The following is a 23,165-nucleotide window of genomic DNA, read 5'->3' as shown; positions in this document are numbered from 1 at the left end:
TCAGTACACTAGAGTTCTTTGCTGTCAAGGCATTTACCAGGTTTGTTGCATAAACAGAGAGGTGTTTGACTCTCGGCTTCATTAGACTCTAAACATGGCAAACCCCTTTATTAATATTCATTGATCATTTGCCCTGTACAACACAGTTTCCTAAACCTGCCTCTTGATAGCTTAGAATTCAAAACCACTTTCCTTCAGCCTGAATTTACATACATTAATATAAATCTGGTTAAAATAGCTCATATGTTTAGCATGCATAAGCAGGATTTATCTGCATCTCTCCTACTTGTACAATACTATCTGGTGTTTCCAGTTTTTTAGCAGTAGGCCAGAAAGCTGCTTTGCAAACAATCATGTTATCTAAAATCATGGAAGACCTTACTAGTCATCTGTTCCAGTTACCAGATTCTGTTAAACCACAGGAGCAAAATGACAGAGAGACCACTCACTAGTAGGTGGTCACTTATAACAAGTCAAATAGCAAATAACTGAGTTGTTTCTATTGTAAAGATTTTGCTTTTCAAAGATGGCTGTTCAGCTTTATAAAAACTAATGTGATGGGGGATGCATTCCATGGTCACTTTACACAGCAGTAGGTGAATGAGAAATAAATTCCATGTCTACTTATTCCCAGCTCTTTCTTCTGAAAGTGATGTAGGACATGAAGCCTAAATCAGATAGGTTTTATTAATTTTTCACTATCTTTTTTTCTTCTTGAATCTAGGTATGAGCGTGAGGAGGCCTTCATGGCTCTCAATCTAGGAGTTACTTCTTGCCAGAGTCTGGAAATATCATTGGACCAGTTTGTTAGAGGAGAAGTTCTGGAGGGAAGTAACGCTTACTACTGTGAGAAGTGTAAAGAAAAGGTACTGTTTTTACTTTTGAGTGAAACATGATTAAATTTACATGTTATGTAGTCGTAACAAGCAACAGTTGTCTTAACAAATGCCACTTCGTTACATGCACATAGGAAGCAACAATTAATTTAGAATGAGAACAATATCTTTCTTGCATTTTAATTAATCATTCTGTAGCCCTAAACAAGCAGCAACCTCCAGCCCTTGTAACTCTAATGTTGTGCACTCTTGACTTCAAGAGGAGAAAAAGGATTCTCAGTACAAAGCTAGATAACTCGTTAGGTTTTACAGATGGTTTTCACTTGTGTTCCTACTTCTACCAAGCAATGTGTATACAATTTAGATATTTGGAAGTTACACTAGAAAGGAATTTTATAGATTATTTTATAATAAGCATCTATACAGGTGACTTTCTTCTCTCTTTAAGAGAACGACAGTGAAACGCACCTGCATTAAAGTTCTCCCCAGTGTCTTGGTGATCCACCTGATGAGGTTTGGATTTGATTGGGAAAGTGGACGATCCATCAAATATGATGAACAGATAAGGGTAAAAACATTGCTCTTTTTGTCCCCATTGCTGGCCTCTGAAATAACCCTTCTTATCCTCTACTCCTTGCACCCAAAAGATTTGTCAATTTATCATAAAGAATGGTTAATTTACCTGCTGTACAGTGCTAATGTCTGAATGAAAGCTCCCTGTAGAGCCTACCTCCAGGGAGTTCCTCAGTCCTTGTTGAACTGGAGGGCAGAAGAACAACTTCCTTACAGACATGCTGGATACTTCTTACCTTACAAGGACACACAGCTCCAGCACAAATTTTATATATTCAGTCTTTTTAATACAGTTACATTAAATTTAAGATGCTGCATGTGGTGTTACTATCTTCATCTGAAATGTTCTTGATATTGCACAGTTTCCGTGGATGCTGAACATGGAGCCTTACACAGTGTCAGGAATGGCTCGCCAAGATTCCTCCTTAGAAGTTGGTGACAATGGGAGAAACACAGATCAGGGCGGTGGAGGATCCCCACGGAAAAAAGTTGCCCCTACAGAAAACTACGAGCTCGTTGGTGTGATTGTGCACAGCGGCCAGGCACACGCAGGGCACTACTATTCCTTTATTAAGGACAGGAGGTAATGAAGTGGAAGACTTTATCTTTCAATGGGTTGAGACAAACAAAACATTTGGATCCTGAGGACGGGTATTGGTTTTAAAGGGAGTAATACATTTTTTCAAGTGTAGCAATCCCTTTAAAGCTACCCACAGGCACCGAGTGTTACAGGAGTAAAAAAATGTGGTTGTGGAAAACAGCTGAAACATGTGAACCAAAGTGAGTGCAGTTGATATCATAGGGGCTCCATGCAGTGTCATCTTGCAAGTTCAGCTTCTTTATGAGATTTGAATATTACCTATAGTTTGTGTCTTTGTTCTTTAAATCTTATTACACTAGTTTTAAGAAGTACGGTAATGTTAAGTTATTCTTATTCACCCTTAAAGCAGACACAAATCCAGGATTCCCGTTTCAGGGGGCGGGGGGGGTGGTATTATTATTTTTAAGGGAATCAGACTTAGCTTGCCATTTTGCATCTGTCTGTTCTGTCGCAGGGGATGTGGAAAAGGAAAATGGTACAAATTTAATGACACCGTTGTTGAAGAATTTGAGTTAACTGATGAAACCTTAGAATATGAATGTTTTGGCGGAGAGTATAGACCTAAAGTCTATGATCAATGTAAGTATAAATAGGGGTTAGTTTAACAGCAGTTTGTATATTCCATACTAACTCGCTTAGAATTAGAGCAGTTGCATCCAGATGCATTCTGTTATATTATTGGCCTAACACTTTGATATTTTGTGACTGATTAGATTTAAAATGTTTTCAATGATACTTCAGTCATGGTATGTGAGACAGAGTGGGCAGTTTTTAGGACTTGTTGGGTGAAGGTTTGCTTGCAGATGCAAAGGGACTGGACTTAATGGACCAAGAAACAGCTTCTAGTCCAAAGTGACCCACCTAAACAAGCTTAGTGTCTTGCCTTTTACTAATTGACTGTTTGTAGGAGTGGTCAAATAATAGTGATTGAACCAAATGCACTGTGGTCCAGCACCTTGTTTGCTTGCTTACACCAGGTCCAATTTATAAATAGAATGCTTGCTAAGTCAGAAAAGCAAAAACTACTTACCTTGCGTTGATGTAAATAACTACCCAAGGGACAGGACATGGCAGAATCTGGCCTGTTGAACTTTGCACCATTTAAAACTGTAATTTCTAACATGTCTTTCTAACTATTCACTCAACTCATTGTGGGAAGTAGTTGGTGAATCTACACTAAGGTATGGTGAGTCTAAATAACTTTGTGAAAGGTCTTGTGTAGAACAAAATTAAAACATGATTTTGTTCCCCACATTGACTGACTGTGTGGAGCTCATTAAAACTGAGTAGTACTTTACATGTGATGCCTCATGTAAAATTGAGGCATGCAAAATGTGCACCTTTTCAGTTAGGTGCACATTGAGTTGCATCCACTGCAGGAATTTAAAAGGGTAATCAAACCTACAAAAACTGACAAGAGTATTATTTTTCCTTAAAGCTAACCCTTACCCTGATGTGCGTCGGCGTTACTGGAATGCCTACATGCTGTTCTACCAGAGAGTCTCTGATCAAAACTCTCCTGTTTTACCAAAGAAAAGCCGAGTTAGTGTTGTACGTCAAGAAGCTGAGGATCTCTCGCTGTAAGTTTATCCTCCTGTCTCCTTGGGTTGGTCATTTCCAGTGCCATCATGCTTGCACACTGAGCTCATTTGTACGAGACACTGTAGCACAGTAGCAACGAGCTACTACGCTGTAGCTCATTGCTGCAGTGCCATAGCATCGTTGGGCACAAATCGTGATGGCGATGCTACTGCACAGTAGTAATTAGCTACTGTGCAGTATTCGTCTAAAAATAAATCATGCAGCAATAGGACTGCACAGTAGTGCTGGTTACTGCACAGTAATTTAGTATTTGGTTAAGCAAGTACTAAATGCCTGCGCAGTCAGCCACTCATGTAGACGCCGCCATTACATATAAAATTAAGAACAGAATAACTCCCATCCCTAAAGGATTATATTATCTGCCCTATCTCTTTAAGCTACTTATGAGTATTTTATTGTTTCCATGAGTAAGTACTTCTGTGTTTCATCCCTATTGCAGCCAGTTCAGACCTTAACAGCCTATACAAATATATTTAAATATAAGGAACAGTGTCCTTCAGGTGCACATTTATCCTATTGATGTATCGGAAGTTGCACTGCAAGATTACTGCGGAATTTAATTATTGGCATTAAAATTTATTTTTCTTAGATCTGCTCCATCTTCACCAGAAATTTCACCTCAGTCATCACCTCGACCCCACAGACCCAGCAGTGACCGTCTCTCCATCTTGACTAAATTAGTCAGAAAAGGGGAGAAGAAAGGGCTCTTTGTAGAGAAAATGCCTGTGCGGATATATCAGGTAAAAAATGCCAGAAAAATAGTTGAATGCTGCTCAGGTCAGTTGATCCCTAAGTATAATTGAAGAAATATGTTGGTTTGAAAATGATCCTATTGTTTTGTTGTTTTAAATATAAAATCAAGACAAAGCTGGAAAATGTTTCAGATCCTATGCAGTTGTTAATCCAGTGCCAATAAATATATTTTTATAAACTGTACAACTATACTGTCTACCTTCCTACCTCAAAAACAGTTATCTGTTCCTTGCTCTGAAGTATTTATGGCAAAAGACAAACGTGACGCACAAGAACAGTTCACATGCAGTTAAGGGATAGATTGACTATTGAAAATAGGGATGTTGAATTCCTTGGTGCAGGTTTGGAGAAAAGTAGAGAGTGGGTTTGATGGTAACTGGAGGTTGTCTTCTGCTGTTCTGCTTTAGAGCATCCTTATGAGAGAGCAGCACAATGAGGGCAGTGGGAAGGACCAGTAGGAGGAGGAGATGAAGCCTAGAGGCAGAAGAAGATGTAGGGCCTTAAAAAGAAGAATGAAGTTGACTTGTTAAGCTTGAAAGGCGGAGGTATTGTCACAGAGTATGAGCAGTTAGTCACAGAAACCAGAACTCATTTCAGCCTTACTGCAACACGTTTTGTGAACACCACTTAAATGGGGCCGAACTCTGCAGGCACGGTGTCATGGTGATTTGTTGAACTGCATCTCAGCAGATTGTTCAGCATATATTTTTAATCCTAAACTGTCAGTTTCTTAGCCTGTTGTTTCTTGACATTCTTCAATATAAACAGAACTAGAGAGGGGGTTTTTTAATGGCCAGGTGAGTAAACTATCAATTTGGGGGTTTTGTGTTGTTTTTCTTTGGAAACTTCTCAGTAGTATTTTTCCTGAAAAGCTGGACAGTGAGTTCAGAGTACAACCCAAGTTAGTTAAGCATTTTAGGAGTAAAATTTAGGATTGGCTAATTAATGTGCAAGTCTTTTGCTTTCTGTTACTAAACAGCATTTTGCCCATAGATGGTGAGAGACGAGAATCTGAAATTCATGAAAAATAGAGATGTGTACAGTAGTGACTACTTCAGTTTTGTTCTGTCGTTAGCCTCACTGAATGCCGTAAGTAGCTGGATAATTAATCCTATGGTACTATGAACGTATTTGGGTCCCAGCCATGGGGGTTGGGAGGGGGTGTGACATTGTGGGGGGGGGAAGGGGGGTCCACAAACTGTAAGCCGTCAGTAGTCATTTCCAAGTGACAGCATTCCATCGAAAGCTGATGCCATCTTCCTGCTCCTGACCATGGAAATAATTGGCATTTCCCTGAGGTGAAACTTGCAAAATTATGACTTGCACTCTTTTTAATTATATGCAGGCCTCTGAACTCTACCTGGGTAGAATTCCTTCTCTCTGTGGAAGAATTAAATAGTCGCCTCCATAATTCTGTACAGTCCTACCTACTCAGAGTAATAGAACAGTAAATGGATTAGGACAGTGGACGTGGTGGTTCTTCCAGAAATTTAGCTTAAATTTTTACCAAAGATGTGACCCTAGTTTCAGGTAGTTTAACATGTCCCGGAGATGATAATTTGCAACCTGCCAGTGTCCTTCAAAATGTCACAGATTTTTTAAAGTTCATTATTATTCTGTGTTGAAGCCGTCTACTGTATAAATGTGAACAGCAAAATGGTATTGCAGCCTGGAATAACTTTGTTGCTTATTGTAGACCAAAGTAAAACACCCGTATTATGCATGTATGGCAAAGGTGAGCTTACAGCTAGCCGTCCAGTTCCTGTTCCAAACCTATCTACGAACCAAGAAAAAACTCAGGTAAGAAATTATTTTTGAGCGTTATGCCCAGACCTCATAAGATTTGTAAGTTGTGTAACCCTTTGAAATACTTAATTTAAAACTCCTGATACCCCAACTCCCATGGACACTCATTAGCACAGCAACAGTTCCCAGAATTGTTACTCTAAATACAAATGAAATTTGCATAACACTAAATCAGTTATTGATAAAAGGACTGTGTGTAATTTGCCAGCTAGCTTTCTATTTCAGTTGCCTTTCTAGGACTGTCACCTATATAAAATCATTTTAAAGTGGAAGGAACCTAGAGCTTTAAATACAAGTATGCTGATCAGAGCTTTAATGTTCTGAATGAAGAGTGCTAAATTCTGATATTTTATGGGCAGAAAGACATTATATTGTTCAGTGGGCTTTATTTTCTGGTTATTGCACACTCTCTAACTGTCGAACGCATCTTCTGGGTGTTCTGGTATATAAATGCTTAGCCTCAACCAAGGGCAGAACTTGATGTCCAAGTTTCAGTGACTACTTTGCCCCGGAAAATTCCATTTCTGTGAGTTCTTTGGGCTCTGTAGACAGGTAAAATAGTGAGCATCTCATTCACTCTAGGTAGTTAATGCTAAGGTTTTTTTAGTTGTGGAAGCAGTTTCAAAAAATAGTTCCCAAGAAAAAAGCCAGACCTGTCTCCTTTAGTATGTGTGGCACTGATCAGAAAAGAGACTACTTTGAGTGACCAGATCAGAATGTACCAGAGAAGGAAAAAAATATTAATTTGACTATTTGGGATGAGGCTATACTGATCCTCCTGTCTTTGTCTTGTTAAAGGTCTGATACAGAAGAATGGATTGCTACCATTGATGCTTTGCTTTCTAAAAGTTTTGATGCTTGTCAATGGCTGGTTGAGTATTTGGTTGGGTCAGAGGGGCGAGAACTTGTAAAGTAAGTATCAATCTTGTCGACACAGTTAACAGTTGATTACATGGTCTGTCACCTGCTGTTAAAAGCAAAATCACCTTTCCTTATGTTTCTCTCTCTTAATCATACATCAGTCATCTCATCACTTTAATTTTTGCTTGTGGTATTTGACCAAATAGGCTTGATTTTTCTGGCAGAAACCAGTACATTTAATGAAATAGTGATAGTCACATGAGTTGACAGAGTTTTTAATCCAGCTTTTGTACAGTTCCTCTGATGTGCAACATGGAGGGAGGTGTGAGTAGTTGGTACTGCAGGAGAAAGGGAGAAGAAAAGTGTTTAAATACTCCGCGGGTCTTCCGTAAGTAACTTCAGTGTAGTGCTTTCCTTATGAAGAAAGTGGGGAAGCTGAAGTATATTGCCTGATCATTCTGAGCACTTGCTCGTTTCCTCTACAGCAAAGTTCCTAAATAGCATGAACCATGACACTTATTATTTCGGGGGTTGGTAACAAACCACATTTTTTGCATTTAATAGAAGGGTTAGCCATTCATGTTCCAGAAACAAAACCACCAAAACGTGCCAGGCGGTTCTCATTTCGGAACTACACTCGTTGAGTATTCAAGTTATTTTCCATCTTTCAGCTTTTCAGGAAGCTGTTGTTTACAAAAGCTTATCCAACCTAGGTTATTTCTTAGCAACGTATATATTAAATCCTCCTTGCAGATTATTGGATTTATCTTGCGCTGTTCTGAGGTCTCAGCAGAGACCTGCAGAGCAGCCCTTTGGAGCATAGTAAATCCAGGTCATTGCCACTAGCAATAACAAATTAGTAGACAGCTCCAAGTTTTCATTTAATAATGACTTTCTGTTTTAAGGTGGTAAGAAAACAGCATCATCTTGCCTCCAAGATGTTTTCACATGAAGTGCTTTAATTTAAACTCTGAGAGAGTCATGTGGTTTTCTCCTTTAAAAAGTCATTTATCTCCTAGGTTTGTAGTTTTACTTTATAGGCCCCTTTCCTTTCAGTAAGAATACACACAGCTGATTGTCTGTTAGATGTAAGGGGAAAAGGCCAAAGCCTATTTAGAGAGGCTTTCTCCTCCCTAGGACTCTCTCTCACCTGAAAAATAACTCTGTTTTGGAGAGCTTATAAATGAAGCTCTGATTTGCCTTCTGAGTATGTGCTACAATTTGGGCACTAAATCTAGAAGCTTGTCTCTAGCCTTTATTATTCAGGCACATCTTCTGGTATTGTGCCCCTTGTATTAACAGCTATTGTGACTCGGAAGGAAGTGCAACTGCTTTATGGTAAAGCATGCAGCAGTACAAAGCAGCATATTAAATGTACGATGAAGCTTTCTCTGCTGCTTTTGTCAGTGAAAGCCAAAGTAATATATGTTCCAGCTGTAGACAAGGCAGAGTATAGCCTTAAGCAGTATATGCAGTGGTTTCTCTACCATGGAAACTTTATCCCATAGTCCACAATTAGCTTTTAATCTGCTATTCTGTTTCTATTCACCTGTCTAGTTTAGTACAGTTCTGGTTAAGTAGCAATAATATTCACTGGCAGGTGCTTAGAAATTAGAAGTTGACATTCCCTGTATAACCTTTTGTATTTCAAACAAAACATCAAATTTAAGGGTCTTTGTTTTCAGCTTGGGGTGGGGAGGAACAGGATTGATGCTTAGATGAAAATGTTAGAAATATCAGTTGTGATACACAAGACTCAGCTGTTATCCTTCTAAATAATAAATGCTGAACGTACAGGTGAAGTAAGGGTATAGCTGGGTAAACAAAAAACTGGTCCCAAACCTCCTTCAGCGTCTTTCTGTATTTTCTAGGACTTTCCTGCTGGAGTGCAGTGTGAGAGAGGTGCGAGTTGCTGTAGCTACCGTTCTTGAAAAGACTCTAGACAGTGCCTTGCTCCATCAGGATAAGGTTAGTTATGCTTCATGTTCATTCAGAATGTTGATTTTTTTTAATGATACAATTGTCGCTATTTCCAGCAAGTACCGTGCACTTTGTCAATGACCAGAGCAAGAAGCTTCAAATCACGTTCTTGTTCTTTGTCCTGTATCTGTTCATACTTGCTCACTCCTAGCTACATCAGCACAGTACAAGTGTCCTAGTGTGACTTGTCCAGTACACAGTCATGAGATCTCAGCCAGCACTGTAGCTGTATAAATAATGGTGAAATATGCTGATGAAAGACCTACCACCTTAACTTAAAGTGATTGGATTTAGTAAAAGCAAGATGCTTTCTATTTTTTTAAAAGCTGAATATATGGCTGCATCTTCTTCATTTGAAGCTGACAGCTTGTGCCAGGAGCAGCTGGACCACCTAAAGTGAATGTCGATGTGATGGTACTTGCCAGAGGGTGTTCTGGATGAGAGTCTCAGGAGGTAGCTTTGGCACAGTTTTTCTTTATAGGCAGTTTTCCCAGTACTACCACAAGGAAAAGCCCCAGAAAGTTAGAAACTCCTTGTTTTGTTAAGTGTATTACTCCAAGTTTTTACCCTTTCCATGGTTTTGTTGGTTCTGCAAATGTCCCTTGTAAAAAGCATTTGAGAAAATGTGATCACCATGCTGCATCAGTAACATATTTTTATGAGTTACTAGCGAGCTTTTAAAATCAATCTTTACTGGTAAATTATTGTTTACCCTCTGAATTAACTCTCTACTCTTGCACATTGACTTTGTCAATAAATGCTTCTTTATGATGGAATAAATTTGGTCTAGTGGGACGGAGAAAACAGACCGGTCCTCTAGGCCACTGTGTGGAAAGTAATCTAATTAAAGCCTGCAGTAAAATGGAACAAAGTTCTGTTACTTTGAGTATGCTGTGCTGGATGGCGATACCCCGTGTTCATTGCTTGCAGTTTAAGACCTACAACGTTACTCTTGGAAGAGTAAAGCAAAGTCTAACTGCGTGTATCTACACGTGCAGCTAATATGGCTGAATTAGTAAACTAATCCAGACATCACTATCTACACGCGCATTTGAGTGCAGTAATTTACTGTGCCAGATGCCACTTGTATCTGACAGGACTATCCAGAAGTGCAGTAAATTAGTCTACTGCACACTAATTGCTGCACATGTGTAGACAATGACAGTTTACTGTATAGCAGATTAGTCTGCTGTGGGGTAAAGTGTCTCATATAGACATACCCTGTATCCTGTTCTTATTCTTAATAATCATCATAAGTACATCTTACTTGAAGCCACAGTTATGGTTTCAATTTGTATTTGATATTGGGAGTCTTGATTTTTTTACTGTAGACTTGCTAGTTTAACCTAAATTTGTGTTTTTCACAGCTAAAAAGTCTACATCAGTTACTGGAGGTGCTACTTGCTTTGTTGGATAAAGATGTTCCTGAGAACTGTAAAAACTGTGCACAATACTTCTTACTGTTCAACAACTTTGTACAAAAGGTAAACTAATAGCTTAGTATATTTGTTAGTTTTGAAAGGGTAAAAAAAAGTATTGTGTAACCTACTTTAGATCAATGGTGCTCGACCTGTCCAGCCCCATGGGCTAGATGAGTGGCACAGGGCTGGTCCACAGGCATGAGCCTGTGTACTGGCCCACCCCGGGGTGCTGCCACAATCCAGCATGTGGGACCATATCATCCACCCCATGAGGCTCCTCCACAGGTTCAGACATCTGGTGGTGGAGGAGCTGTGGCTGTGGTAATTGCTACAGCTCTAGATACTGCCAGTGCTACCTAATGTCCAGGCCTGTGGGGAGCCCCATGAGCCAGAGGTGGATCGCCGCTGCTTTAGATAACAATGGTAAGAGGATTTTCCGGAATTCTTGAGTGAAGCTCCCAGTTCTGTAATAGTTTTTAAGCCATTAAGACAGAAATATAATCATGCTGCATTTGTATACTTCTATTTACAAGGAGTCCAGTTCTGCCAAAGTCTCAATGTAATCGTTTAAATTCATTAAAAAACAAATGGGGACAAAGTTTTTCAGTTGACAGTTAAATAGCTGACAGGTTAATGCTATTTCTATGATTCCCGTTTATCTCTATCACACAGCTTATGAGCAACTAATGTTGAATTAAATCTGATGTATGGTTTAAAGTGCTCTTTGTGTGTCATAGATCGTTGATGTCAAATTAAGTCAGACCCATTCTGAGACGACCAGACCCTACAGGCTTGCCGCCTACTGAGCAGTCTTAGATTCTATACTCTGCTTGCATTTTCCATATGGTTTTTAAATCCTAAAGAACATTTAGCAATTAGGCATGATAGAATAACTAGCCTGGATGCTTTGGCTGGAAGGCCACAGCTATACAAATGAGGTAATGATGAGGTAACGCTTGGGAAAGTAGGGAATTTAGCTTATAGTCTGGGCAGATTATTTCTTCCCTCTTGGCCCATATTTCTCAACACATGCAAGTATGTAACTTGGTTTTGTCTTTTAATAGCAGGGCATAAGGGCTAGCGATCTTCTTCTCAGACATTCTGCCTTAAGGCATATGATCAACTTCCTCCTTGGCCCCAACCGGCAGAATAACCAGGTAAAGCCTGTGTTTCACATATTGCATGCTTGGGTTTGTTGATTTTGTCTTTTCCCATATTTGTCCTCTGACTGAAGCATGAGAACTTTTTGTAGTTGTTGTTAGTTTAAAAAATAATTCCCTTTTGATAGTTTGCTGTCTTTGGTTAAAACTGTGCTTAAACTCCCCCTGGTGTCTGTAGGAATTGGTGCAGAGTAAGTTTGTTGGTTTGAGTGCATCGTTACTGGCTTTAATAAAAGGAAGTTTTTACATGCTTTCAAAGTTGAAAATGTTTCAGATGGGGGTTCTTCAGACATGTCACTGACAGGGATCAGCGGATAAAGTGTGGCCTTCTTTCTTTGCTGCCCAGAACCGCAGGTGGAGCTCGGCACAAGCTCGTGAGTTTGGATACCTTCACAATACTGTGGCGCTGCTCGTTTTGCACTCTGATGTCTCCTTGCAGAGGAGCATAGGTAAGAACTGCCTTTCATCCTCTGTCTAGCATGTTACTGGTGCAGTAAAAGTTGGAACTAATTTCGTCACTGGTGAGGAAAATATAGACATGTAAGACAGTACTGTGAAGGCACAGTGGGATCTGATCTGTGATCCCAACAGTCACACCTCCTGCCATGCCACACACAAACGGCAGAAGGCACTATTTTGAGATGGAGGATCAGATCCCAATCATGCCATAATGGCTGGTGCCCCTGCCCTGACGAGATGCACAGCAATCAGCTGATTATCAGCTGGCTCTGGGGATCCACGGGGCCAGTTTGAAGCCCTGTGTAGTCCTCGGAGCCAGCTGGCAGTCACCTGATGATCGGCAGATTGGAAGCGCCCCAGAATGCTCTGGATCCGCCAGTCATCAGCTGACTGGGATGGTAGTCCTGATCTTGCAGATGATCAGGTGATTGTTGGCCAGTGGGAACCCCCTACTGCTGCAAATTCAAAGTGTGATGGAAACCATCTGCAAAGTTACTACACATGTTTTCTGTAGTATCTTTGTGGCTGGCTTCCAGTTTATCATGCCGTTAATCACCTAAACATGTGGCCTGGTTACAATTATACCAGACTCTACACTTGGAGCCTGCTGAGCAGTTTTAGATATTATACTCTTGTATTTTTTTCCATATGATTTTTAAACAGTAAAGAACATTTAGCAATTAGGCATGGTAGAATGACTAGCCTGAATGCTTCAGCTGGAAGAACATAACTATGCAAATAATGGGTTTTGGAAGGGGCTAAAATAGAAGCTTTGATCCTCAGGATTGAAGAAGAAGTTGAAAGGCATCCCAGCCTCCATCCTAAAGAATAACTACTGTTTTGTATTTGTGCTGTAAACTTCCCAAACTGAGATGGGTTGTGGTCTGTAAAGCACTTGGATGGTGGCAAGCACTGGTAAAACCCCTGAGCCCGAGACAAATAGTATAACTAGAACATAGATAGAAGGTCCTAAAAATTAGCTCACACAAGTACTTTGATTTGGTACTTTAGCAATTTATATCCTGATAACATACTAATACTAATAGACTCATTTTTATGCTCAAGCAATGGTATGTGATGTGGGGTACAGTATTTGCCACATGCCCTTAACTGTTTTGCCATGGCTGCCTCTGCTGTAGCAAAGGTTGTCACGAACTGCTAGCTTTTGAAGTTTTATTTAGAACCATGTGGTGTTTATATCTCCGGGATGTGTTTTTTGTTTCTTTCTTAGCTCCTGGTCTCTTTAAACAACGTCCACCTCTCAGCATCACTGCCTCAGGTCCACTTCTGGCCCTCCATGAAGAAGTGGAAGCCTTGTTGTTCTTGCCTGAAGGGAAGCCTTATCTCATGGAGGTAGCTGTTGCTCTGAATTCCACAGAGGTTTCTGTACTTAAAACCTGATGATTTGTTTGAAATACCGTTACATTTGTGGTATAAAGGGAACATTTGAAAAGCAACCAGCTGAAAAGCACACATCCTAAAAACCTTCTCATCTGTCTTTTTTTGTGCTGCAGCATTTCAGTAGTGTACTTGCAAGCCAAATTCTCACTGAAGGCAAGCTTCACAAAGATAGGGATCAACAGTGGCACAGAATATTACCGAAGACTCAGCAATTATAATTATATCTGCAATTATACGTATCTCTTTATAGGTGATGCACGCTTTACGGGAGCTAACTGGATCGCTGTCAGCTCTCATTGAGATGGCGGTATACTGCTGCTTTTGTAATGAACACTTTTCCTTCACCATGCTACATTTCATCAAGGTATGAAGCTAGTCAAAGTAGGCTTTCATTGTGATGATCTGTCCTACCTTTGGACTTAGGCTTGTGTCCTGCTGGTAACTTTTTTGGCATGTGTGCAATTCCTTGAGGGTTTTTTTTCTCTTTTAAAAAAAGTTAAAATGTTCTTCCAAGTTTCTTCAAGCTAAACATTCAGTGTATTTTTGAACATTGGTGTATTTATTCATCATCTGGTGAACTTTTTCTGCTATACAGAACCAGCTGGAAACTGCTCCACCTCATGAACTGAAGAACACATTCCAGTTACTTCATGAGATATTGGTAGGTGGAAAGGAAAAACTTTTTTATGAGATGTGTGAGTAGCCTGGATTGCATATAAGTTCATCACTGAAGGAAGCCATTATGATCACGGTTCTTATGCTCACTAATTTAATAATGTTGCCTTCTCTCAGCAAAGGCTTTTACTCTGTTTAAGTTGCCTCATTTTTATAGCAATGATCAGTAAAACGCTTGTTTTGTTTCTCATTTTGGAATTAAGTAAGTGCATTTTATATAGAAATCTGAAGCGGCTGAGACTGGCTGTAGGTTGTAGAAACTGCCTTACACTTGCTGTAGAACTCTAAAATCTACTAATCTTTCCTTTCATTCACAGGTTATTGAAGACCCCTTACAAGTAGACCGGATCAAATTTGCATTTGAAACTGATAAAGGTTTGCTAGGCAAGTAGGCCAACCGTAAGCCTATTATAACATGTTACTAAATTGGACATTTTCTACAACTTTGGGAGAGCTCTTTATATTGAACATAAAATGTTGTAGTCTTACCTAGAAAGCCCTAGCAATAGCACTGAAATTACCTCCAGTATCTCTGCAGCTAAGACCTGGCACATCTCTTGCACTAGTGAAGGTCTTATTCCAAGAAAGGAAATTAAAGAACAATAACCCCACAGAAGGCACTTGGACATAATGTACAGTTATGTCAGTTTGGTAACTTTAAACATCCCTCAAACTTCAAGGTACAGGAGCTAGCTGTTCACAACTCTCTGGGAAAAGTTCAGCTGGTTTGCCAGTTCCATTGCTTTGTGATCTAAACAAAACAGCCTTTGGATATAGAGAGATGTAACAATGATATCTGTATCAGAGGATATCGATGTAAGCATTTGGATGTAACTGTTACAGCTGCATGATCCTCTAGCAATTCAAGTGTAGCAAAGATGGTTCGGTTCTAATCCCATTTTATTCAGGGTCAACACTGGGGCTGTTTAGTAGTTTGTACCACTAGGGAAAGTTAGGTTATAGGTGCTGATGTCCACTTGCAAAGGGAGCTCCCTCTCCCCTTTTTTAGGCTATTAAAGGGTACATTTGTTCATACCTGCTGGGTCCCAAGCCTACTTCAGGCAGTTCTAACAGCTGTTTCTCCCTGCATCTGTCCAGCATAAGGTTTCTCTTATAAAATTCAGGGGCAATAATTTCATTTTTGTATGGTGAGAGTTTCTTAGATGGTTGGTAATAGCTTGTTGTACTTTGCTTCATCCTCCAAAGGAGGGCTTACAAGGAGATAAATTTTGCTTTCATTTACATTTTGAGGCACTGCAAAGCAAGACGGCTATTTTTAAGTTGTTGATCTAAGTGAAAGTTCTGATATCTGGTTTTAACTGGAAACATAGTTTGCTCCCTGGTAGGGTGGAACCATGTAAGGATTCCCTTGTAAGGTAGATGAGAGGATATAACAGCACAACAACAGATTTTAATACGTTGTACATGAATTTCAGATAAATTGTGTATTTTTTCCTTTTGATGTATTTTAATAAGAAAATGTAGTAACATTTAGAAAATCCTGAACAGAATGAGTACAGTGGTACATTCAAAATATACATAATCATGCTAACATCTGCAGAATTAATTTCCCGAAGCTGCATCTAAAATGAAATTATGCCATGGCCTTTTTTTTTATTATTATTATTTTTATTTATTTTTTGCTTGAACATGACTCTCAAATGAGTTTGTAGCTCCTGTTGGCACAAAACAGTCATCTTTTCAATACTCATGTTTCTTCTACAGCTTTGATGCACCACAGTAACCACGTGGATAGCAGTCGCTGCTATCAGTGTGTCAAGTTCCTGGTTACTCTTGCTCAGAAGTAAGTCGTTCTAATGTTAAACTTTCCATAATAAGAGTGTCACCATTTTCAACCAGTCTCAAGCCTCCCTGCTGCCGTGGCTGCTGTCACGTCTCACAGTGTCCTCTTTAGGCTGGGTCACTGTGGTGCAGTTGTAGTTCAGAGGCTTGCCTCTGAAGTCATCCTGGAAGCTTTCTTGATGTCTTGAAAATGGGGTGCACAGTGCTCTAGTGAGGGAGTGAAGTTTTTACCTATTAGCATCTGGGGTACTTTTCTCCTGAAACAGCTGCTTAACACCAGCATTTCAAGTCAAAGCAACACAACTGTGTTCTGCAGGAAATGCCAAATCTTGCAGGAAAAGGACAAGCAGATCCTGGCAAATGAATTTAAGAAAGTCATATTAGGTCCTACAGTATATAAGTCCTATCCTGTCTTGTTAATTTATGATGCCGCTGGTTCGTCTTTACGTTTGAATGGGTTGAATTCAGGTAATGAATTGCTTTGTATAAAGTTTTACTCTCATTTATTTTATGTACGTATAAGTACTATTAGCATCAGTTACTTTTTGAAGAATTGGCTATCATATTTTAAGACTGCACATTTGCAAGGACAGCAGAGAAGACTGACTTCTTTAGTATCTATGAAGTGCAGTCTTTTCTGCCCTTGCATTTCACATTTGCCTGAATTGCTTTAATTGTGGATAATAAATGCACTCTGAATTTCCAAGGTGCCCAACTGCAAAAGACTATTTCAAGGAGAATTCACATCACTGGAGCTGGGCTGTACAGTGGCTACAGAAGAAGGTAATGTTATAGAGAAGCAGTCTCTCTTTTTTCCCTAGTTGTGTTTGCAGCCAGACTTCTATAACATCGTATTTTGCTTGGCTTATTTTAGGAACCAATTTTATTTTTTCCATCTGTTTTTTGTGATCGTTCTTAGCACTGCATACAATTTTTCCTTCGTGTGTTAAGTAATACCTATTGTAATACAGCTACATGGTTACATTTGAAAGTTTTGCTTGGCTTTTTCACCTCTCTAATGTGTGTTTGTGCATGCACACTTTTATGTAGCAGTACAAATGATCGATGTGCTAAATTTGTGATAATCACCAGTTGTTGTCTCTGTGTCATGGGAGTCGTGTATGGACTTTTTCAGTGCCAGAGAACCGATGTCGGGACTTTTAGCGTGGAAACCCCGGTGTCACTATCTTGCCCTGCCTCTGCCGGTGCAGGGAACCACCTTTCACAAGAAGCTGTGGCTACAGCCCATTACAGTTCAACAGCAACACTTGTCCTTTCCCCTTCCGTTCCCACTGCTGTGGCTGGGATCTCTAGAACCAGCTCCCTCAGCGCTGATGTAGACTATCTAATGTCTTCCCAGTACTCTCTTTGAAGCCGAGCAGCTGGTCCATGTCCTGCTGTTGCAGTCAGACCTGAGTCAGGCTTGGACGTTCAGCACTGCTGTGTGATCCGTGATCTCAGGCTGCCTCTCCACTCAATTTGCTGTAAAAACAGCACCACAGTTGTTGTGCTAATGGATTATTCCTCTCAAGTGAAGCCTTTCATGACTCAAAAATGGTCATTTAAGTGAGACTGACACCAAGTCTCCAGTCAGCTGTCAAGAGTGTTTCAAAAGCATCAATCTCAAGAGCTTTGGCCCCTCTTGCTGAGGTGCATCTGAGGCCTTGGGTGTTGTTAAGTTTCTACTGCAGTTAATGCACTGTTTTTATTTTGGCTTTTATCTAGATGTCTGAACACTACTGGGCTCCACAGAGTAACGTGTCCAATGAAACCTCAACTGCAAAAACCTTCCAGCGCACGATTTCTGCACAGGTCTGTCAGTCACGAGAGCTCATGCTTTGCAGTCCTCTTTCCTGCTCTTCGCTTAGCGGCTCTCCTCTTGGCCTCACCATGTACTCAAACACTTGAGTGCATCCTCTTCTAGAAGCGTGTTCCTGAAGACAGCCCTTAAATTAATCTGTTAGTTTCTGCATGAGCCCTTTTCTGTTCTGAAAACAAGGAAGGTGGTGATAGGTCTGCTATCATTGCATAGTATAGAAGGGGGTACCCTCTGCCCCAGACCCTTAACCTCCTGACCTCCTGTTCCACCACAGGACACATTGGCATATGCCACAGCCTTGCTGAACGAAAAGGATCAGTCAGGAAGCAGTAATGGATCGGAAAGCAGTCCAGCCAATGAGAACGGAGAGAGAGCGCTACAGCAGGTAAACAATAGAAATGCATCAAGCGTTGTCTCAAGTTAACAATTCATGGTACGTGATTGCAGCGGTTAGCTTCATATTAAAAAATCCTCATACTCCATACTTTTGTGTTTGCCTCTTGGTTCAGGCAGCAGGAATAAAACACTGCATGCAGTCAGGGCAGTTAACCTTAAGGTGACATTTCATAGTGTACATTTTTGAAGAGCAGTGTAAAATAATTTCCTTAATTTTGTTTTTATTCTTGTTGAAAGGGCTCAGAGTCTCCCATGATGATTGGTGAGCCTAAAAGTGACCTTGATGATGTTGACCCTTAGAGGATATCTGCAAAACTCAAGATTTCAACTCGGAATAGCTTAATGCCTGGTACCTTTTTGAAACTGGAGTCCCATCACTTACACCTTTTGGAGGAGTCTGGAGAAGAGACTGCTTTATTTGAATGGGTGGTAACCTTCAAGGATTTATTTTCCTTTGGAGTTAAAAGCTTTTTCAGCTGCGAAGGCTTGTGAACGGTAAATGTCACAAAGAAGTACATCTTTCCCTGCAGTATTTAGAGTGACAGTCCAGCTGCAGAGAGCAGTTTGTCGAGCGGATTTTATCAAATACACAAAAGCTAGTGGTTGAAAATTTTATGTGAACATTTAAATGAGTGAATGTAAAACTGTTGCTTTTTCTGTGATGCTGCAAAAAAAAAAAATCTCTTGGTTTTTATACAGGAAAACAAAATCAGACTGCCTTTAGGTATGGAGGGCAAATTTTTAATCTTTCTGCTAATATTGAATAGGATTATTCAAAATTATGTAAAGATGTGTGATGACTTACATTTGCTTTGTAAAATATTAGTTAAAGAATCAGTTTACAGAAGGACCTTTGTATTTAATATGTCTCCCTGCTAATTTGTATAGCGCTTTACAGAGGGTTCAGTGAGAGCTCAGTAAAAACTGTGATTCCTTATGGAACGGCTTTGGTACAAGGAACTCTGAAATTGATCTTTTCCTGGTGACCTTCTTCTGTCTAAAAGAAAATTGGGAAGAGCAATAAAAAAAAGCTTTGTTGTCTTCAGAAACACAAGTGTTGATTAAATGACATTGCTGGATTTGAAAAAAAAAATGTTGGTGAATAGTTTCACAAGGGGAAAAAAAAGCACTTTACCAGTGGAACTTTCTTGCAGTTTGACTCCATTCAGTCATCTTTTTTAACAATTGGAGACATATTGAATAAACTGTAGTCTTAATCATGTGATCTGCAATCATTGGCTTATGCTTTGAAATTACTGAGAAAGCTGGTATTGGTTGTATATGATGAATAGTTCCTTGAGTGAGTTGAGGACGTTGTGTGGATTTTATAAAAATTTTAACACAGGGAGAGAATGATCAGACATCGTTTGTATTTTCACTTGACCGGGCAACATTTCAACTACAACAGTTAGGGTTTATTTGCTCATAAATAACTGGAAACCAGTTGGGCTACATGAGCACCGTTTTGCTTTTCCTTGTCGAACACAGTTCTGTGATCTCTAGTAGCTCTGGATACTAGTTTCTTCTGTGCCAATTGACTTTTCATATTTTGTACATTTTGCATCTTGAGTTTGTTGCATTTTCTGCACTGCTTTTTGCCTTTATTTATGGATTCTGCCTTACTTTAAAAAAAAACAAAAACAAAAAAAAATGCACAGAAAAGGGGGAAATCTTATGGAGTGCCTGGGTACCTCCAAAACGGATAAATTTGCCAAGTCAAAGGCACAACCAGCCAAGAAGTGCCTTTTTTTCTTTTTACTTTTATGTACTGTTGCCGAAACAAGGGCCGGCAGACAGCTTTTCACTGTTGTGCACTAATCTTAAAATTAACCAGTCATTTCACTGTTGAAGTAAATATCCAATATGATTTCAGTTGTACAGCTCTATAACTTATTGCAGGTTAGAGAACCATTGTCATAAATTGCATGTGCAGAGTAAGGATGGCATTGTAGTGGATATCACTTTTTTTCAAAACAGTGTCTTCACTGAAACGTGGCCGAGCGAGCGTGTTTTATAAATGTTTCTGATACCATGCTGGGAAATTTTAAATGTGATGTTTTAAATTAATTTTGAATAAATCATTTCTTACTGACACCCCTACATTCCCCATTCCTATTGCTTTGTAATGGGTCATAAATCTTCTCAGTCAGCATACAGTGGTGACGTAGTAGATGATGGTCAGTATTTGTTCTTATGGGCCACCATCAATCCGTTTGTCGCTTCAAGTTCCCATTATTTCCAGTGGAGATGATGCCCTCTTCCAGCTCAAAGCAACAAGTCTTGGCACCAACATTTGCTTGTCACCACTGTACGTTCCAAACCGCTGCAAACTTCTTTGGTTCTGCTCACGATGTCCGTGGTTAGCACTTTCAGTACGATGATACCTGGCCAAATGAGTCGGTTTCCAAGCTGCCGGCATTGCAAGATTTATTTTTTTTGGATGCAGTTGAAAATCTGATTTGTGTGTGAATTGTGCCACGTTTCTCTGTTGTAATTTTTACTGCCAGTCTTTTGGATGAAAATGCTTTTATACCTCTTCGAAAATGTTTGGTAAGGGAGCAGCCATAGTGTGTGTGTGCGCCCTCGTGGAGAGACTTGTCTGATTTATGCATAAACCTTGCTACCGGGAGGAAAAAAAAGCCCTAGGTAGTCCTGGTGAATGGCCTTGGGATTCCTGGTCAATGGAATAAAGTTATTCCTTTCAAAGAAACTAGTGTAGTCTTTTTAGATTGTGCACAATTATGCTGCTGTTTTGTTGAACATCTGATCCTTAAACCCTTCCTGGCCAATCCTTCAGGTCGCAAGCTCTGAAAGATGCCCTGCCATAGATGCCCCCTCCATGCTGCTGCTTTCTCTTTCAACATCAGTGGGTCCTTTTTAATGCTACTGCTGACCCAGCTGTCTCTAGTGTGAGGGTCTCTGCAAGCACAACAGTGAGTGAGTGAGTGTAACAGCTTTGCACTAATTCCTGCCAGCTTCTCGCAGTCGAATGGGGTGTGTTGGGTTGTTTCTGCTTTTCAAGTTGCTGATTAGGCTGGTTAAAGTCTGAATTGTCCCTGTGTCAAGTTGCAAACCATTGCTGACTTATTTTTGTAGGTGATTTGGAAGGCAGTTGGATTTTTTCAGTACTCCCACTGGTGCTGGTTCAAAGAAGAACAACCTCCTGCCAGGAGCAGGACACATACATCATGCTTAATCTACTTGTCCTTTTGTTATTCTTGTCTCCTGTTGTGATCAAGCAGGGATCTGGTTACAGCCCTACCTTCCGTAAAAGAACTAAGCTCTTCCTGCCAGACGCTTGTTACCACTCGCTTCATCCTGTGGATAAAGACTTCTTAATTGGCAAAGGCCCACAGAGCAGCATGCTCTCAAAGAAACTGTTTTCAAGCAAGATCAAGGCTGCCACCACCTATTGTGTTAATCCCTTGATAGGAAACCAAGGCCTGGAGTCAGTGCAGTGCCATGCTTAACAGTTGAAAGCGTTGGAGTACATTTTTTTTCAGGGGCTTATACACTGTAGTCGTGGATCTCACTCCATCCTCAAGTGGATTGATGGGCTTTGCTCATGTCCCAGGCAAAAAGCATGACCCACCTTATTGGAAGGATTTATGTGAGGGCACTGAAGGTACTATAAAAATGCTAATTTGCTCTAGATAATGCTGCTGTCTTCAGTTATGCCTCCAAAGTAAGAATTGTCCCATTCCCACTCATTTTGGCCAACAAGCAATAATTGTTTATTGCTCTCCCTCATTTTTGGGAAAGCCAGTTTTGATCTTCCTGCTAAATTAAGAACACTGATGAATGACAGTTTCTAGTACCCTTTTGTGAGCTTTTATTACATCAGTTTGTGGCCAACCCTAAGGAGCCTGTATTTTGCTTTCCTATTTGACCCGGCAATATTTTATATCCTTCAGCCTTCTTTCGTAAGTCATTTCTAAAGTGAAGTGAAAACATTCCTCAAACTTCAATGTCCTGAGTTCAGAATCCCTCAGACTTACTCTGCTTGCTTAAAAAATAACTTGGAAGTCTAAGAACTGCTTTTACTGCTCTTAATACCCTGTGCGTCTGAGATGTTAAGGTGAGCAGGAGCTAATCTTGAATTCAGATTGATCAGTTTACTTTTCCTGAGAACACAAATGCTAGAAAAACCTCTGGTTGTGAAAGTGGACAGTCATCAGAGGTATCCTTTTCAGTTTAATTGATTAAATAGCATCGCCTAGCCGCAAAACAGTCCTTCCTTTTGCAGTCTTCATTGTAAGTCTCTTCCATGTGCAGTGTTTGCTGTGAAAGAAGAAAGTCTTCCTGTAGAGAGTATGACTTAAGTGTTCTTTCAGTGCTGGCCTGCTGATCAGTAGTTATTCAAAATACTTCAGTATTATCTTCAAAACCGTTTAGCTAAGAAGCACAATAACATCAGCCTGCTCCTAAGCCCTTCTGGGCCGCAGACAGAAGTGCAACTTCCACTTTGCAGGGAGCGATCTGAGTTATGACAATCCCCTGGGCCCAGACAGATGTTTACTGTTGATTCCAGGGGGAAGGGAGTCTAGCTGCTGGCCACAGCCTGCACCCAGTTTTCCCCAGCAACAGCCCCTCCTCTCTTCCAGCCCGTCCCTGTTTCAAAATGGGAGGGAGGGGAAGGGAGCAGAAGGAGCTTGTTCTAAGGGTTCCCCAACCAGCTCTGGATGGTGGGGCTGGTGTACTGGAGCCCCCTTAGTACACTCACCCCAACCTCCAGCAGGGGCTGAAAAACCCCCAAACTGAACTCCCTCCGTTCCCTTTTCCCTCCTCTCATTCTGAAAACAACTCGAGGCTGGCATCAGCGTAGACAGAAGTTACAGGAGGCACTCTATTTTGAACCGTCCTCATCTAACCCCTCATACAATGAAGGGTAATGATTTTCATCTGATCAGCCACTTCTGAAGCTGTCTGCAGCCATGAACTTATTTGGTCATGGCTATAAACTGCTTTCTGTGGCCAGAGCAGGCAAAAATTGTCACTTCTGACTGCAAACCTGCAGTC

General features: G+C 40.4%; 1 protein-coding gene across 2 annotated transcripts in view; it reads left to right on the top strand.

The window, feature by feature from the left end:
• USP24 (ubiquitin specific peptidase 24) overlaps positions 1–19,491 on the top strand; it is an 88,747-nt gene extending 69,256 nt beyond the window's left edge. Inside the window, exons 46-67 of one of the 2 annotated variants that reach the window (XM_090047968.1) lie at positions 725–866; positions 1,285–1,404; positions 1,772–1,992; positions 2,465–2,589; positions 3,449–3,590; positions 4,202–4,352; positions 5,359–5,454; positions 6,062–6,165; positions 6,970–7,083; positions 8,904–9,000; positions 10,380–10,496; positions 11,501–11,590; positions 11,940–12,042; positions 13,284–13,405; positions 13,704–13,817; positions 14,049–14,114; positions 14,446–14,512; positions 15,854–15,932; positions 16,639–16,714; positions 17,657–17,743; positions 18,025–18,135; positions 18,384–19,491. In XM_090047968.1, the coding sequence (XP_089904094.1) occupies positions 725–866; positions 1,285–1,404; positions 1,772–1,992; positions 2,465–2,589; positions 3,449–3,590; positions 4,202–4,352; positions 5,359–5,454; positions 6,062–6,165; positions 6,970–7,083; positions 8,904–9,000; positions 10,380–10,496; positions 11,501–11,590; positions 11,940–12,042; positions 13,284–13,405; positions 13,704–13,817; positions 14,049–14,114; positions 14,446–14,512; positions 15,854–15,932; positions 16,639–16,714; positions 17,657–17,743; positions 18,025–18,135; positions 18,384–18,446 (2,407 nt within the window). In that variant the 3' untranslated portion in view covers positions 18,447–19,491. Of the gene's footprint in view, positions 1–724; positions 867–1,284; positions 1,405–1,771; positions 1,993–2,464; positions 2,590–3,448; positions 3,591–4,201; positions 4,353–5,358; positions 5,455–6,061; positions 6,166–6,969; positions 7,084–8,903; positions 9,001–10,379; positions 10,497–11,497; positions 11,591–11,939; positions 12,043–13,283; positions 13,406–13,703; positions 13,818–14,048; positions 14,115–14,445; positions 14,513–15,853; positions 15,933–16,638; positions 16,715–17,656; positions 17,744–18,024; positions 18,136–18,383 lie in introns of both variants that reach the window. The other variant, XM_090047967.1, reaches the window with a different exon arrangement.
• The last annotated feature ends 3,674 nt before the right edge of the window (positions 19,492–23,165 follow it).

The sequence above is a fragment of the Crocodylus siamensis genome, chromosome 5 (genome assembly GCF_052110815.1).
Source record: "Crocodylus siamensis isolate JL-2025a chromosome 5, ASM5211081v1, whole genome shotgun sequence".
In the NCBI taxonomy this organism is placed as follows: domain Eukaryota; kingdom Metazoa; phylum Chordata; order Crocodylia; family Crocodylidae; genus Crocodylus; species Crocodylus siamensis.
The sequence above is the reverse complement of the archived record's forward strand: the minus strand, read 5'-3'. Positions and strand labels throughout refer to the sequence as shown.